This window comes from Mesoplodon bidens, assembly GCF_964165515.1.
Source record: "Mesoplodon bidens genome assembly, chromosome: 4".
Taxonomy (NCBI): Eukaryota; Metazoa; Chordata; class Mammalia; order Artiodactyla; family Ziphiidae; genus Mesoplodon; species Mesoplodon bidens.
Window position 1 is genome coordinate 151005704 of NC_138160.1, and position 17015 is coordinate 151022718.

Here is a 17015-nt window from a genome sequence, read left to right on the forward strand (position 1 = left end):
GGCTGGCTGTTGTCCTGTTTATTGGGTTCCCAGAGCTGCTGAGAAACATTCCAGACTCCTTAGCACGACCCCTAAGGCCCTCCGTTTTCTGTCCTCTGCCTCTCCAGCCTCGGGTCCTGCCACGCCCCTCCCCCGCTCCAGCACACCCAGTTCCTCCCAGTCTCCCGCGTCAGGTCCCCCTGCCTCGGCCAGGGCAGCTCTTCCCATCCGGAGCCTGAGCTGTCACTTCTTCCCAGCTCCCAGCTCCAGGTAAACACCCAGACGTTCCTGGCTATGTGACTTTCCTAGCTTAAGACAACAGGAAAAAAAAAAAAAAAAAAAAAAAGACAACAGGAATGTATTCTCTCTCAGTTCTGGAGGCCAGAAGTCTGAGATCAAGGCGTTGGGAGGGCTGATTTTTTTCCTGGAGGCTCTGAGGCCAAAGCCACGCCAGCCCTCTCCTCCAGCTTCTGGCGCTGCCAGTGATCCTTGGTTCGTGGCTGCATCACTGGATCCGTGCCTGACGCCACACAGTCTCCTTCCCGCTGTGTGTCTCCCTGTGTCTCTGTACCCAGATCTCCCTGTCCTTTCTCTTATGCAGACACCAGTCGTTGGATTTAGGGCCCACTCGGATCCAGTGTGACCTTGTTCACTTGATTTCAGCTGCACATCCCTTTTTGTACAAGGTCACGCTCACAGGTACTGGGGTTAGGACTCAAACATAGATTTGGGGGAGGGACGCAACTCAACCCAATGCCTTAGGCCAGCTCTAAAGCCCTCTCCCCGTGTCTCAGAGGAGACACTCTGGGGGTGATGACTGTAGAATCTGTTGATCTCACTCTGTGTCCCTGGACTGTATGCTACGGGACAGGCCCTTAGTAAATAAAAGCAGGAAGTGTGCTTGGTGAGAACACAGTGAGATGTTTCCTCAGCCAAACGAAAGAATTTGGAAGTATCTGTAGTACTGGGTTGATACATGTCTCCCCCAAATTCCTATCCACCTAGAAACTCACAATGTGACCTCAATTGGAAACAGGGTCTTGGGACTTCCCTGGCAGTCCAGTGGTTAGGACCCCGCGCTTCCACTGCAGGGGGCGCGGGTTCCATCCCTGGTTGGAGAACTAAGATCCCACATGCCTCATAGTGCGGCCCCAAAAAAAAGAAAAAAAAAAAGGAAACAGGGTCTTTGCAGATGTAATAGATCCGATGGGGTCATGCTGGAGTAGGGTGGGCCCTGAATCCAATGGCGGGTGTCCTTATAGGGACAGGAGTGACCACACAGACACAGAGAAGGCCTTGTAATGACAGAGGCAGAGACTGGGGAGATGTGGGACCAGCCGAGGACCAAGGATGGCCAGGAGCCACCAGAGCTGGAGAAGGCAGCAGGGACCCTCCCCTGAATCTCCAGAATTTCGGGAACATATCTGCATGTAGGAGGGTGGGAAAGGAGTCCCACGAGAATGGGGGGCCTTCCACCCCTGGGGACAGTCTAGGGTGAAGGGTGAGCCGTCCAGCCCTCCTTCCTCTTTGGTGGCACAATGCCTAATGGGCCTCTGTTGTTGTTGTTTAATATTTATTTATTTGGCTGCACCGGATCTTTGCTGCAGCATGCGTGAGGGATCTAGAGCCCCGACGAGGGATCGAACCCGGGCCCCCCTGCATTGGGAGCGCAGAGTCTTACCCACTGGACCGCCAGGGAAGTCCCCAGGGGGCCTCTTTGGATGCTGGAGGCCACAGGCATCCCCTGGGCCTGGCCTCCCACCCAGCAGAGCCAGCTCCCCTCCTGCAATGGGGCAGGGTCTGCATCTGCACTGTACCCCGCCCAGTCCAGGGGTGACCCTCAAGGTCACTCTTGGGGTACATTCTGTGGGTTTTGCCAAATGTATGTCATCCTGTGTCCAGCAGGACCTTGTCCTACAGAACAGTGTCCCTGCCCTAAAAACCTCCCTGTGACCCACCTGTTCATCCTGCTTTTCCCTGCTCCAACCCCTGCAGCCAGTGATTCTTTCACCAGCTCCATGGTCCTGCCTTTTCCAGAATGTCATCAAATTGGGATCATACAGCGTGTAGCCTTTGCAGACTGACTTCTTTCCCTTATTTCCTGCCTTTTCCAGCTTCTAGAGGCACTGCATCCCTGGCTCGCGGCCCCTCCTGCATCCTCACGGCCAGCAGCGCAGCATCTCCTGTCTCTCTCTGCCTCTGACCCTCCCGCTTCCCTCTTATAAGGACCTTGTGATGACACTGAGGCCCCCGGGGAATCCAGCGGCCTTAACTTAATCCCACCTGCAAAGTCCCCTCTGCCCCATGATGGGACGTGAGCACAGGTTCTGGACATTAGGATGTGGACATCCTTGGGGTCCTGTGCACAGGCTTGCCTGGTCCAGAGCCTCCTATAAACGCAATCATGCAGGCCATCCTTCTGTGTCAGGCTATTTGTTGGCTGTGGATTTGTGAGCCACCCAGGCTGTCCCCGGTGGTGGCTGGTCTGTCCCTCACATGGTTGAGGGGCTTCCGGGGTAGGAGTGGCTTGATCTCCTGTTGCTGAATAGGGGACCAAGATGAGATGTTTTCGGTTTTGACCATGGGGAGAAGAGCTGCTCTGACATTCCTTCCAAGACTTTTTGTGGACATGTGTTTTGGTTTCTGTTAGGTAAACACTTAGGAGTGGAATCGCCGGGTCAGAGAGTAGGTGTGTGTTCAGTTTTATAGGGAAGTGCAGGACCTTTTCCCAAACTGGCTGTAGCCCTTCACACCCCACCAGTGAGCCCTGGGGGTTCTGGTTGCTCTGTGTCCTCGGCAACGCCCATCTGTTACATTTTAGCCATTCAGGTGGATGTTGGGTAAGGTTTTGATTCCTTTTTCTTTTTGTGGTAAAATAGAACATGAAATGTACCATCTTAACCATTTTTAAGTGCACAGCTCGGTGGCATTGAGCACATTCACGTTGTCGGACAACCGTCCCCACCATCATCTCCAGAACTTTCTCACCTTCCCAAACTGAAGCTCTGTCCCCATGAAACACTCACTCCCCACCCCCTCCCCCAGCCCCTGGCCCCCACTATCTGCTTCCTGTCTTTGTGGATGTGACTCCTCTGGGGACCTCTTGTGAGTGGAATCAGACAGTATCTGTCCTTTTGTGTCTGGCTCCTCTAAGTACAATGTCCTCAAGGTTCATCCATGTCATAGCGTGTGTCAGAACTTCCTTCTTTTTTATGGCTGAATAATATAGTCCACTTGTGGATGGACCACGTCTTGTTTAACCATCATCCATGGATGGACACGCTTCTCTTGTTGTGGACCACGGGCTCTAGGCATGCAGGCTTCAGCAGTTGTGGCTCGCGGGCTCTAGAGCACAGGTTCAGTAGCTGTGGCGCACGGGCTTAGTTGCTCTGCGGCATGTGGGATCTTCCCGGACCAGGGCTTGAACCTGTGTTCCCTGCATTGGCAGGTGGATTCTTAACCACTGCGCCACCAGGGAAGCCCTAATCTTTTTTTTTTTTTTTTTTAAGTTTTTATTTTATATTGGAGTATAGTTGATTGACAAAGTTGTGTTAGTTTCAGGGGTACAATAGAACGGCTTTCTAATCTTATACTTATTTTTCCAGGAGAAAAAAAAATTTTTTTCAGCTTCATATATATATATATTCAGATTATTTTCCATTCTGATTTATTATAAGATATCCAATAGAGTTCCCTGTGCAATACAGTAAATCCTTGTTGCTTACCTATTTTATGTATAGTAGTTTGTATCTGTTAATCCCATACTCCTAATTTATCCCTCCCCGCTCCTTTCCCTAATCTTATACATTTGATACATAGGGGACAATTTTTAATGCAGCTGAATCTATAAACATTTTATTATTTTTTTAAAAAATAAACAGTGATACATCCATGTCTCCCTCCCTCCCTCCCTCTCTTTCTTTCTGCGCAGCACGGCTCGTAGGATCTTAGCTTATACAGAGAAAGTTCTCTGCTCTGGGGCCAGAATCGCCCACTTACAGATCCATTACTAAAGGTTTAACTCTTCGTGGTGTGCTATGGGGCAGGGCCAAGCTTCCCTCCACTTTTTCCTGGGAGTCTGGTGGTCGAGGGTGGTCTCTGGGTGACGCAGAGCAGGAAGGGGCAAGATTAAGATCTTCGCAGGCTCCAAGCTCTTGGAGGAGCGTGGCGCTTTCCCACGGCCCTCCAAACCGTGGGACCCGCGGCTTACACGCGTGGAGATCCTCAGATAGCTTCCCCCGAAATTCTCCCACTGTAGATCAGAAGCTGAAGCTCCCTCATCTGTGCTGCTGCCTGAAGCCCGGTTCCATCCATGCTGCCTCTTCCTGGGGCAGCTGGGGCAGTGGGGGTGGAGGGGAAGCCGTCACCACCGTCACCACCCTGTCCCCCGCAAGCAGTGGCCAGGGAGCCAAGGAAGGGCCGGAGCCGGGAGGAAAGGAACAGTGAGCCTTTTTATTGTGCATTAATTCACTTGGTATTAACAATTCCACACAATATTCAAACACTGCAGGAAAGTGGGTGTGGCACACCTGGAATTTTTTAAAAATCAGAAATAAAAAGCACTGGACATCCAAACGCAGATGGGGTAGAACCCACTAGAACCACAGATTGCTTTCTGAGAACCGGGAACCAGTCTTTACAATGTTTGGCAATGGTCTCTGACGACAGAGGAGGAAACGGGGCGGGGGGGGGGAGGGGAGTGGGGTAGTGGTGTCGACATATGGCTTCTTTTCAGGGGCCCCCACGGCAGGTTCTTGAAGGGCGAGCGACTTGTGGTGGCCTCACCGTGGCCCGGAAACTGCCACTGGTCACTCATGCTTGGGGCGGGGGTCCGATGGCCTTTTCCTGCCCGCCCGGGGCTCAAGATGGATGAGCTGCCTGGAGGCCCAGCGACGACAGGACAGGGTGGCCGGGACATCAAAGGAAGAAAGAGCACCTTCTGCATCCCCATCCGTCCAAGGGGGCTGGAGGTCACAACCGAGTCACTTAATTCTTGGCCTGGGGGGTGACCTTTCGGGAAGGTGGGGGAGGGGCCGGGCCGGGCCAGGCCCACAGGAAACACTGCAGGCTGCAGACAGAAACCCCGTGTCGCCCAGCACTGCCTTTTTTGGGTGCCTGTGTCCTTAATTCCCCCGGGATGTGGTTGAGAGGCGCTGGTTTCCCCGAGGCCCGCGTTGCCGCTGCCGGCTCCCGGCCTCGCGGGGCACTTACAGCCCCCCGAACGCCCTGAAAACCATGGTTTCACGCTGACACTTGCACCAGGAAAGCACAAGCAGAACGCACTGTCGTGTGTGCCCTGATGCTTCAGGCCTATGCTGGGGACCCTGATGTTGAAGAAGAAAAAAAAAGGAAAAGAGCGCTTTTTCCTCCGCTGGAAAGAAACCCACGGGTGGGGCTTTTTCCCACTGCCACCTCCCTGGGCTCCGAGGCTGCGGGCACCTGGGGAGCAGCAGGGCAGGTGTGGCCATGGGGCGGGGCTGGGGGATGGTGGTCCTCCCCCTCTCTGGGCCTCAGTTTACCCAGACCGCTGGGTCCCTGGGGTCTTGACTCGGGGGCCTCTGGCCCGGTGCGATTTTGCTTCAGGGCTTGCGGGGGTGGGGAGGGGCGGCCATCGGCCAGCTGAGCCTGGAGACAGCGATGGGGCTGCCAAACTCGGGTCCCTCCACCCCATCGGCCAGGGGTCCTGGGCTTGGCTTCCCGCAGGCTTCTTCGGGGTCAGTCGGCAGGGACACGCGGTGGGGATAGGCTTGGCACAGCTGGCAGGGCAGGGACCCGAGAGAGAGGGCAGGCCTGAGCCTGGGGACCTGTGACCTCAGCACCAGGACCCCTTGTCCTCTTCGGGGCCTGGCAGCGGGAGGCTGGGACATTAGGGGCGCAGGAGGACGGCTGGGTGTGCGCAAACCGAGTTCAGGCTGAAGGGATTAAGGCTTCTCTGTCCCGGAGAAAAGGGTGACCAGTCGGCAGATGGCTGGTGGGCTGTCCTCGCCGGCAGACTCGTTCTGCCAGCTGCCCCTCTGACCCTCGGGCTAAGCCCCGCTGTGCCCTGGCTTCCCCAACCCCCAGCCGTGGGGTGCGCCTGGGGTTTCTGGAACAGGCTTTGTTCTGTCCTGCTGTGCTGCCAGGCGTGGGCAGGCCAGGCGCCCCTGGGACTCTGGCTGCCTGCGCAGTGTACGGGGGCAGCAGCGTGGGGTGGGGGGCTTTGTGGCTTCCCCCCTTCACCTGCAGGGGTGGGGGAGCGAGCTCCCCAAAGCCCCAGGTGCTCCCGGACCGGCCGGAGAGAGCTGGGTGCTGGGGAGAAGCTTGGCCCTGGGTCTGCACCCCGCGGGAGCCGGCGATGGGGGTGCCGGGCATCCCACCAGCCTTTGCAGCTGTGCACGGACTGAGCCCCAGGGGCGCGAGGGGAGCAGAGGCGTCCGGAGAGGAGCTCAGGGCTCCGGGTCCCACCAGCCCGCGTGCCTTGTGCCGGCTGCCCAGGGCCCTCCTGCTCGGGGGGCCTGGGATCCTGACTTCCCACCCCGCCCCCGCAGGGCCGCACGGGCAGGTGGGCCACCGGGGATCAGGCCGCGGAAAGCAGGTGTGCATCTGACCCGTCCTTCTGCCTCCACCTCTTTAAATGTTTTTGTCGTAACAGAAGAAACAGCAATTGTAAAAGAGCCCCCCAGCCCGCCCTCACCATCAACTACACGACACCTTACAGATGCTCTGGGTGGCCGGGTGTGAGCGCAGAGGGGAGCATTGCCAGTGCCTCTCCATTTCTGGGCAAAGGATCCCATCTCCAGGGCCTCTGCAGCTACTTCCAGACAATTTCACACCTATTTATTTATTTATTTTTTTGGCTGGCCGCCCACCCGGCTTGCTTGCGGGATCTTAGTCTTAGTTCCCCAGGATGGAAACCGTGCCCCCTGCAGTGGAAGCGCGGAGTCCTAACTACTGGACCACTGGGGAATTCCCTCGCACCTTTCTATATCCTGAAGCACCAGGGGGCCCCGGGCTGGCCTCCCCAGGCTGCATTTCTGTCTGAAAAATGGCCATGGAGATGCAGAAAGTGGAAAAAAACAGAACAAAACACAGAAGAGCCAAATATGACCATAGCCTCTAACTGCCCACGCTGATGTCTCGTGCTTAAAACTAAAGAAAACACAGCTGGCCGTTGCAGTGACCAGAGCCATGGGCTGAAAATCCGTTTCTGGGATGGGCGGGGTCCCCAGGAAAGGGAGGGGGCCTCAGCATGGCTGTCGGATGACACATGCCACACAAAAGCCACACAGCTGGGTGACCCTGGGTGACAGGGGTACGTTTCACAGGCAAAGCCCCCCTCCCGGCCCCTGAAATCCACGTGTGCATTGTCACACAACCCAGCTTAGCTACAGGTTCAGCCAATGACACCCGATTTTAGCGGTACGGAATTACAAGGTTTTAAATGAAAAGGAGAAAAATTTCTGAAAAAAGTTCATTATGTCCCTCCTCCCAACTCCACCCAATTTTTCTCCACTTAACACCCTGGTCAAAAGCATCACATCATCAACCTGGCTGAAGTCCTCACAAATGGCCAACTGTGTGAGACTTGCCACCCGGCTGGGTCACCCACGCCAGCGGCTAATTCACCCACCTCCTTCCCGTCTCCCCGCCCAGCTCGGCTCTAGACCATGACTCAAAGGGCAGCGCAGTTTTCAAAAGTTGTCACCACATCGCTTGGGCATTTCAGCTATTCCCCGTCAGAAGTGGTGGTGGAGCCCGGCCCCTGACAGGGCTGCGATGTTGGGTCTGAAAATCCATCTGAACCCAGAGGATACATTTTACCCCACCTGGGTGATGGCAACTTTTTGCGTTTCTTTTGGAATGAAGAGTTTTGCTTGACTGTGTACTGAACAGATGCCCTGGCTGGGGGTGGGGGTGGGGAGGGGAAGAGCCAAGCAAGAGGGAAGATAAAGCTATAGGATAATACAAGGCTTCTTGTCCTTAAAGGGGTTCTCCGAGGCGGGGACTCCCACCAGCAGGGGGTCGTTCCGGGCGTGCTGCTCACAATAGCTCATGAGTTCGGAGGAGGCTTTGGAGACCTGTGTGTGGGCACAAGGACAAGAGAGGAAAGATAAGAAGGGGCCGAAGTGCCGTGTCCACAGCAGCACGACTCACAGCAGCCAAAAGGTGGAGATAACCCCAGTGCCCGTCACCGGAAGACACACACCGTGTCCCTGCACACACAGGAGCATCACTCAGCCACAAAAAGGAGAGAAGCACGGACACTCGCTACCACGTGGATGGACCCCGAGAACAGGATGCTCAGTGAGAGAAGCCAGACGCAGAAAGACACACAGTGTGCGATTCCACTGATGGGAAACGTCCAGAACAGGCAGATGCACAGACACAGAGGGCAGTTGTCAGGGGCTGGGGAGTGACTGCTCATGGGGATGGGCCTCCTTTTGGAGTGATGGAATGTTCTGGAATTAGGTAGTGGTGCATTAGTTTGCACAACTGTGTCAATGTACTAAGTATCACTAATGGTAAATTTTATGTTACATATATGTATTTTACCGGAAACTTAAGATTAAATAAGCAGAAGAACTGAACCTTCTCCAGAGGGGGCTGTGGGGAGTTTGAAGGGAAGGGTCAGGGGAGGAATCAGTTTAAGAAAGGACCTGATGGGGAGAGCCCTGCAGGTACATCGCCCGAGAGGCGGGACAAGGCCTTCGGCATTTGATTCTTGTGCCGTGTGAGCTGTCGCAGTCTCGGTGACCACCGTGAGGGGGCTGACACTTAGGACCCCCTGCGTCAGGGTCCCCTAAAAGAGGAGGGGAGAGATGCAGGGAGGGCCCACCGCAGCCCTGGGGGAGCTGACGTGGGTAAAGTGGTGCCTAGGTGTCTGGGGGGGCCCACCCTGCTGGCAGCACCGCGGCTGCGCTGTGGGACCCGGGGGGGCCCCTCGAGTCCCGGGCGCATCTCTGCGGCCTTGACCCCTCGGCAGTCCCCTTCCCACCCGGGAGAGCGGCGGGCAGGGAGAGTCTGCGGAGGGTCTTCTGCACCCCAGAGCTGCCGCGCTGGGCGCCAGGGCCCCAGGCTCGGATTCCACTGCTCCGCCTGGAAGACAAGCCCCCCGGGGCCCCTGGATGCTGCACGCCCTCCGCCTCGCCTTGCCAGTCTCTCAATCAGGCCGGCCCTGCGCTCCCGGTCGCCGTCTTGGGGCCGCAAAACCTCAGGCGGGACGGGAGGGAGACTGGTCACGCCCGACTCTGCTTCTCCCCACGTTCAAAGGCCGCCGGCCGGGGAGCCCTCCGACATCAAACGGGCGGGTGAGTCAGCGGCCTCCTGAGTCAGCGGCCTCCGCCAGGGCTGGGGCTGGCTCGGCGCTGAGAGGAAACCACTTCAACCGGGGCTGCTCTGCCTTCAGCCCCAAGGAATGCTTTGAATGCTCAGAGTCCTGGAACATTCAGACGCCTCGTGGGAGGCGCCCCCCACGACACCACCCCGGGGGTGCGGCAGCCTCCTTCCCACCTGGCTGGGCTGGAGGTGCAAGGCGACCACAGGGGTTGGCCCCATGGCCACATGGGGTCGCATGTCCGCACTGCCGGGCCATCCGTTCCTAACCCGCGACCAGCAGTGACTGGGGGATGACCGTGCTGAGGGAAGCAAGGCCTGAACGGATGCGTGGAGTAATGGCTGATTCTATGTGTCTGCTTAGCTAGGCCAGGTACCTGGCTGTGTGGCCAAACACCAGCCTAGATGTCTCTACGAAGGTCTTTTTAAGGTGAGATTAACATTTAAATCGATGGACTTTGAGGAAAACTGGTGACGCTCCATAATGTGGGTGGGCCGCATCTAATCAGTTGAAGGCCTTCAGAGAAAAAACTGAGGTCCCTCGAAAAGGAAGGAATTCTGCCTCCTGACAGCCTTCGGACTCAAGTTGCATCAGCTCTTCCCTGGGTCTCCAGCCTGTGGTTCAGCCCTGTCAACCTGAGACCTGCCAGCCCCACGACTGCGTGAGCCAATGCCTTAAACTACCTCTCACGCTCCCTCTCTGTCTCTAATATATAGTCATATATCCCTGACTAATCCAGTGGGTAGCCAGAGCACGGCTAATGTGGAAGCATAAATGACCTGTGTCTTCCCTGGATGGAGACTCCCTGGTCCTCACCCAGCCACCCACAAGCTGGGGTCTGGGGCAGGAATCAGCTTCTCGGAGGTGGCTCACCGTCCTTTGCAAAGTGGACATGGGTCTAGTGAGAAAGTGATTTCGAAAAGTGTCAGACAGCTTTCTCGTGTAGGAGGCCATGACTGGCCCGTTGGTCTATATCCTTTGAAAGCCCTGGATGTCATCCTGATGTCCACTCGTGGACTTGAGACTCAGCTATATAAACAAATACGGTCCCTCCACACACGGGAGCATCAGTCAGCCATGCAAAGGAGTGAAGCCCTGACACTCACTACAATGCAGATGGACCCTGAGGATATGATGCTCAGTGAGAGAAGCCTGACACAGAAGGACCCACAGTGTGAGATTCCATTGATGGGGAACGTCCAGAACAGGCAAATCCACAGACAGACAGTCGGTTCCTGGTGGTCAGGGGCTGGGGAGGGGATGTGGGGTGATGGCTAATGAGGACGGGCTTCTTTTGGGGGCTGATGGAATGTGCTGGCATTAGTCATGATGGTTGCACATTTTGAGTTCACCAAATGCCACTGAATTGCGCACTTTAAAAACGGTTAACTTTATGCAAATTAAAAAAAAAGACAAAAAGCCCGCAGAGCTGACTGCTCAATTACGCACTATCTTATTTTGCTTTGCACCTTCCTGGTCCCGGATGGGTTAAGCGTTTGCCAGGAGGAACTGCTTGTCCTTTTTCTTTTTTTAGCTAAAAATCAAACATGCTTATTTCAAAAAATGCAATCAACGCAGAAGTGGCAAAAGTAAACACTGAAAGGCCCTGTGTCCTCTCTTCCCTGGGGCCGGGCCTCTGACTTCTCTTTGCATCTGTCACAACAGGGGAGCTGGACAGAGCTCTGAGGATGAGGGGATAGAAGAGAAAGTGACTGTCTCACGCTGACCCTTTTGGAGGGGACTGACTTGGCCTTCTCTGGGGCCGTCCAGGGACGGACCCCAAGGGCTGGGGCAGGCTCACAGCAGTACTCGAGGCCTGCCTCTGGTCCCACTCTGTTTATAAAGCATGCTGGCACAGCAATTGTCACAACAACCCATGTTGTAGGTTTACATCAGCTGTGTCTTTCTGCTGAGAAAACTGAGGCTCAGAGAGGCTGAGTGGCCCAAGGTCACACAGCGAGAGGCAGAGTCGAGTGCAAACCCCTACTGTCCTGCCAGCCTCCGTGCCCACCGTCTGCTGAGGGCGTGCCCGGGGGTCTCTCCCCTGCTCACCTTGATGCGCTCGATCCCGGCTTCGATGCGGAGCTGTTCCACCAGCTTCCGAGCCTGGGCTATGTTGTTAGTGGCTGACATTGTCTGCCATCAGCTCTGGGCCCCTGTTGTCCAGAGAGCTGTGGGGAGAAGCAGACAGATGTGAGCTGGCTCGTGACGCCCCAAGACTGTAGGCGAAGGACGTCGAGGAGGGATGCCCCACTTCCGGAAGCCTCAGGGGGCCCTGAAGCTCCGCCACCCTGCAGCCACGACGCCTGTGTCCCTGGGTCACAGTGAGAGGCCCGGCCAAGCACATCTTCTCCTACAGTCCCCTCCTGCGGCCAGTCGGGGGTAAGTGCTCACGGGACATGACCACTGAGGGTCCCAGGAGAGCTCACAAAACCACTGCATCGGCTCCTGGTTGGCTCAGAATGAGGGGAGTTTTCTGTGATTCCTGCTCCTGCATTGGGTCTCCTCCCCCCATACTGTTGGCACTGGGGCCGATCATTCTCTCTTGGGGGCTGTCCTGGGCCCTGTGGGGTGTCAAGCAGCCTCCCTGGCCCCCACCCACCTGATACCAGGAGCACCCCCAGTGTGACAACCACAGATGTCCCCAGACATGACCCAGTGTCCTCTGGGGGCAGAGTCGCCCAGGGGCGAAACCCCTGGCTCTGGACCAAGGCAGATCACGTGGGAAGCCTGCACCCGTGGGTCCTGGGTACCCCACCCCTTCTCTACAGGGCCTGGGCCTGTTTCCTTCCTTCATTTGGTCAATTGTCCAGCAAATTAAAATTTAATTAAATTTAAAATGTTGCGATGCCCATAGATTCACATGCATTTGTAGAAAACAGTAGAGACAGCCTGTGTACCCGCTGCCTGGTTTCCCCCAGCGGCGGCATCTTGCAAAGCTGTAGTGACATCATAACCAGGATGCTGACATTGACACAGGGGAGATGGGGGGCACTTCCACCCCCAGGGTCCTTATGCCTCCCTTCAGGGGCCACAGCCAGGTGGCCAGGCCATGGCAATGTTCACCTTTTATACTTTAGTACCATGGCCTTGAGAATGCTGTTTATTTATTTTAGGTTGCAATAGGCTATAACTTAGTTTATTATGAATAAAATGTGTAGCACATCATACATTTCTACCCCACAAATTCAGTGTTAGAAGAATTCCAACAAGACAGAGCTTAGACTTGGCAAGAACGATGCAACAGACAGAGTAAGGCCACTTAAACAGGAAATGGCTCGTATAAGTAAAATTAACACAAACATCTAGGTATGATTTGGTCTATAACTGGGCAGGATTAAGACAAATGCCATTCAACTTCAGTTAAAAAGTCAAAGTGTCACTGTTGTTCAAATAAAAAGTCAAAGCACGCAATGTAGAAAAAAATGATAAAACCATCTTAACCTGACTTACATCCATATTCAATTAATTATGAGAATGCTATTTACTTTATTTTTTTTCAATATTTATTTATTTGGCTGAGCCGGGTCTTAGTTGAGGCATGTGGGATCTAGTTCCCCAACCAGGGATTGAACCCGGGCCCCCTGCGTTGGGAGCACAGAGTCTTAGCCAGGGAAGTGCGGAGAATGCTGTTTAAATGGAACCACTTGGTAAGGAGCCTTTCGGGATTGGCTGTTTTTTCCCACTCGACCTAATTATCTGGAGATCCACCCCTGCGGCTGTGCTTATCAACACAACAGTTCATTCCTTTGCAGTAAAGGTCCACGGTGTGGACGTGCCCCATAACTCTTTGCCTGTCCGAGAACACCTGGGCCGGCTCCCGGTTCTGGCTGTGTCAGCAACAAAGCTGCCACAGGCGTCCGTGTGCAGGCTTCTGCGTGAATATAAGCCTTTATTTCTCAGGGATAAATGCTGAGGAGTGCGACTGCTTGTTTAATTTTTTAAGAGAACACTGGCCTGTTTTCCAGAGTGGCTACACAATTTTACATTCCCACCAGCCACGTACGAGTGATGTAAATTTATAATTCAGTTATGCAAAATGTTTCTGTCCCTTAAGGTGGTGAAAATTCTACTTTTTCCATCCAATCTACATTTAGCGAGCCCTGGGATAGCGGTTCTCAACTGGGGCCATCCTGCTCCCAGGGGACACTGGGTGATGTCTGGGGACATTTGTGGTTTTCAGAACCTGAGATGTTGCTCAACGCCACCCCCACCAACCCCAGTGCCCAGGGCGGCCCCCCACAGAGGATGGCCCGGCCCCAAATGATGATAATGCCAAGGCTGAGAAATCGAGTCTGATCCCTGGTCACACTGGACACCAGGATAAATCCCCGATGGTCAGCTAGTGTAAACCAGGGTGGCCCCCAGCATCTGTGAGTCACCTCCTCTCCTTCCCACTCAGGTGTGGATTTAAATGCGTGCAGCATCCCAGGACCTCAGAGGTCACAATGTCCTGGGGGGGTTGTTCATGGAATCCCTAACCCAGGGGTTTCACCTGGGGAGATCCTGTCCTCAGGGGACACTGAGAGACACCTGTGGACGTCTGTGGTCGTCACGACAGGGAGAGGGGCTCCTGGCATTGAGATGGGATCAGAGAACGACCTGGCCCCAGTGTGCGTGTGGCCTGGGTTGAAGATGCTCCCAGTGGGTCCACGCAGTGTTCGTTCGGGATGGTGGGGTGGAGAGCCCAAGCTCAGGAGTCCTGGGGAGCCGCCTGACTGGGCTGGCTTTTACCCAGGTCTTTCAGTAGCACCGTGTGCTTCTGTCATCATACACTGTACCCCTGTCTGTTTCCCAGAGGGGCAGCTGCATAAAAGTAAAGGCAGAGTTCAGTTTCTCAAAAAATTTCCCTTTCAGCAATAAACAGGAACGGACCGTGGACGTGCACATCTCGGATGGCCCTCCAGGGGATTGGGCGGAGTGAGAAGGCCAGTCCCCAGAGCCACATGCTGTGCGGTTCCATGTAGAGAACATCCCCGAGACCACAGGGTCGTGGAGATGGACGAGAGGCTCGTGGTGGAAGCGGGGCGGTGGCCTGGGGAGGGGTCTGGGTGGACAGGCGGACACGGGGTCCTTGTGCTGTGTGAAAGTGCTGGAGATCCAGACTGTGTGTGTGGGGTTCACGTGTCTGCACAGGGGATAAACCTGCAAAGATCCTAATATACACACACAAGTAAAACTGCAGGAATCTGTGTTCGGTAGGTGATGCAGGGACTTTCTCTCTGTGATCTGGTACGACTGCGTGTGAATCTACAGTGATCTCCATCCAAGTTCCATTAAAAAAAAAAAATCCCTTCCACACTGCTAGCTGCCTGCCTTCCCGCCAGACACTCAGGCCCCTTTCTGGGTCAGAAAAGGCCCGAATGTGTCTGCTCTGGGCATACAGGGCCCACGTGTGGGCTTCCAGAGGGCTCTGATTCAGCAGAGAGCTTCAAAGCGGCCACAAAACATCCAATTCAGGGAAAACCGCCCTTGGCTCGACTTAAAAATACCTAAATTACTCAGCGCTAAATATAGATGCTGACAGAGAACAAATGGGATGGCTTCACAGCATGTTTTCCTTGGAAGGTCAGGGAGTCCTGCTCAGCACCCACACTCAGAGTGTCCACCAGGACCCTAGGAGGCCCGGCCACCCCGTGGGGCACCCCAAACCGTAGCCTCCCTCGTCAGCTCTAAGCCCCTCGGCGCTGCTGGCTTTCTGTTCCAGGCATGATGCCCTGAGAGGCTCCCTCCAGGCTGGGTTATAACCTGGACCCCCCGGGACGGCCAGAGGGGGCTGCATTGGGGTGTGTGTGTGTGCTTGTGTGTGTGCATGCACGCGTGTGCATGCATGCGTGTCAGTGTGCATCTATATGTGTGCACGTGTGTGTGTGCATGAGCAGCTGAGACCAGACAATGGTTGCATCACGGCAGCCCAGAAAGCAGACGGAAGTCCTGGTCCTGGAGGTGTCACGGCCAGTCACTGCCTCACCGCGTGCCCCCGGGGTTAGGTCAACTCCCGCAGGACAGGCAGTGGCCGTGAGTCAGCCCAGGAACATTCCTCACCAGCTGCCTCCCTGCCAGAGACACGTGACGGCCCCAGGCACCCGACCTGGCTGGGCCTGCCTGGCCCGTGGAGCCTTGGAAGGCCCTGGAAGCTGGGCAGGGCCTTGGGAAGCAGGAGGGAGGGGTTAGGCGGTTGGGGCTGCAGGTAGTGGTCAGATTCCGCCTGGGGAGAGGCCGGTTCTAGTGTGGCAAGGCTGGGGGCATGACTTGGGGTGAGGTTTGCCTAAAAATAGAAACTTAACAGACGACAGCAGGCCCTGGCTGGCCTCCCAGTAAAGGGCTAGGAAGTCACCAGGGTCAGGCTGGATCCCACAAAAGCATCGCGGGTGCGTGGCTGCAAGGCAAGGACCATGAAGGCCCCGAGCATGCCAGGATGCATTGTGAGGCTGTGCTGATTACAGAGGGAGGGTCATTACCGGAGTGTTACAGACCTGAGCCCAGATGCCAGGCTCAAATGCACATGAGGATTAAACGCAGCTGGGGGAGGGTGGTGTTTCTTGATGGCGAGCTGGGGGATGGCAGGATGGGGGACACCGAGTTAGAACAGGGTCCCTCCCCCAAGGCCCAGGTCACTCTCTGTGGGGGGCCGTCCCGGGTGCTGCGGGGTGCGGAGCAGCTTCCCTGGACCCACCCACTCAATGCCAGGAGGGCCCCAGTCGTGACAGCCACAGACATCCCCAGACATGGCCCCGTGTGGCCCAGGGGCAAAGCCACCTCCCCCAGGGTTGGAGGGGGGAAACCTCTGGACTATATTAGGCCTCATTTTCCCAACCAAAGAGATTCCATATAAAAAGTCACAGAATGGGTACTTCCCTGGTGGTCCAGCAGTTGAGACTCTGCGCTTCCACTGCAGGGGGTGCAGGTTCAATCCCTGGTTGGGGAACTAATATCCCACATGCCGTGCGGCGTGGCCAAAAAGTAAAAAAAAAAAAACCAAAAACCCCCCCAAAAAAACAAGTCATAGGATGAAAAAGAAAGTATACACAGATTAGTGAAAATATACAGAATGTTGATTTTCTGTTTCAGAGAAGTTACCTCCTAGCAACTGAAGCAACAGAACGAGTGGAGAACATTAACAGCTATGATTGTATACAACTATTCAGAACTTCTTCACGGCAAACCTATAAAACTAAAACCCAAGACCAGCGACCTAGGAAGAATCATGGCAACGATGCACTGGAAAGCGACCTCTTTGTCATGTTAATAATACCTTAGCTGGGTATTTTATATCCAGTAAAGGACTCACTCGAGGAATTCATGTGAAAAGTAATTTAACCGGTAAAACACAAAGTGAACAAAGCGTGGCCTCATCAGCGATCGACGAAAGTAGGTTGGAGGGACCATGGGCTGCCAGCAATTCATTTACCCAGGACACCAGGAAGGCTGCAGGAAGAGCGACACCTGACGCAGGTAGGGATATGCTCGTCCCCAACTCTCTGGTATTGTTGGCCAATCTCAGCCTCGTAAACTGGACATCAGGAGCTACAAGGTTGTCCTCTCAGATCCCTTGCTGGGGGCATTTATCCCGAGGGAACAAAAATCAAGAGAAATAAAAAGCTATATATAGAAAGGTGTTTACAATGGTGTTATTTATAATAGTGAAAAATTGAATGAAACCATGTGTCCTGCAACGGGGGAATGGCTAATTCAGTGGGGTGTTTTCCTAGTGGAGCAACTG

The 17015-nt window shown here is 55.0% G+C and overlaps 1 protein-coding gene across 1 annotated transcript in view; it reads right to left on the reverse strand.

Annotated features, from left to right (window-relative positions):
• Positions 1-4411: 4411 nt before the first annotated feature.
• Positions 4412-17015, reverse strand: part of GNG7 (G protein subunit gamma 7) — a 157901-nt gene continuing 145297 nt past the window's right edge. The window contains exons 4-5 of the mRNA XM_081233841.1: positions 11345-11463; positions 4412-8036 (exon numbers count right to left, since the gene is read on the reverse strand). Coding sequence (XP_081089967.1) covers positions 7911-8036; positions 11345-11425 — 207 coding nt within the window. The 5' untranslated portion in view covers positions 11426-11463 and the 3' untranslated portion in view covers positions 4412-7910. The remainder of the gene's footprint in view (positions 8037-11344; positions 11464-17015) is intronic.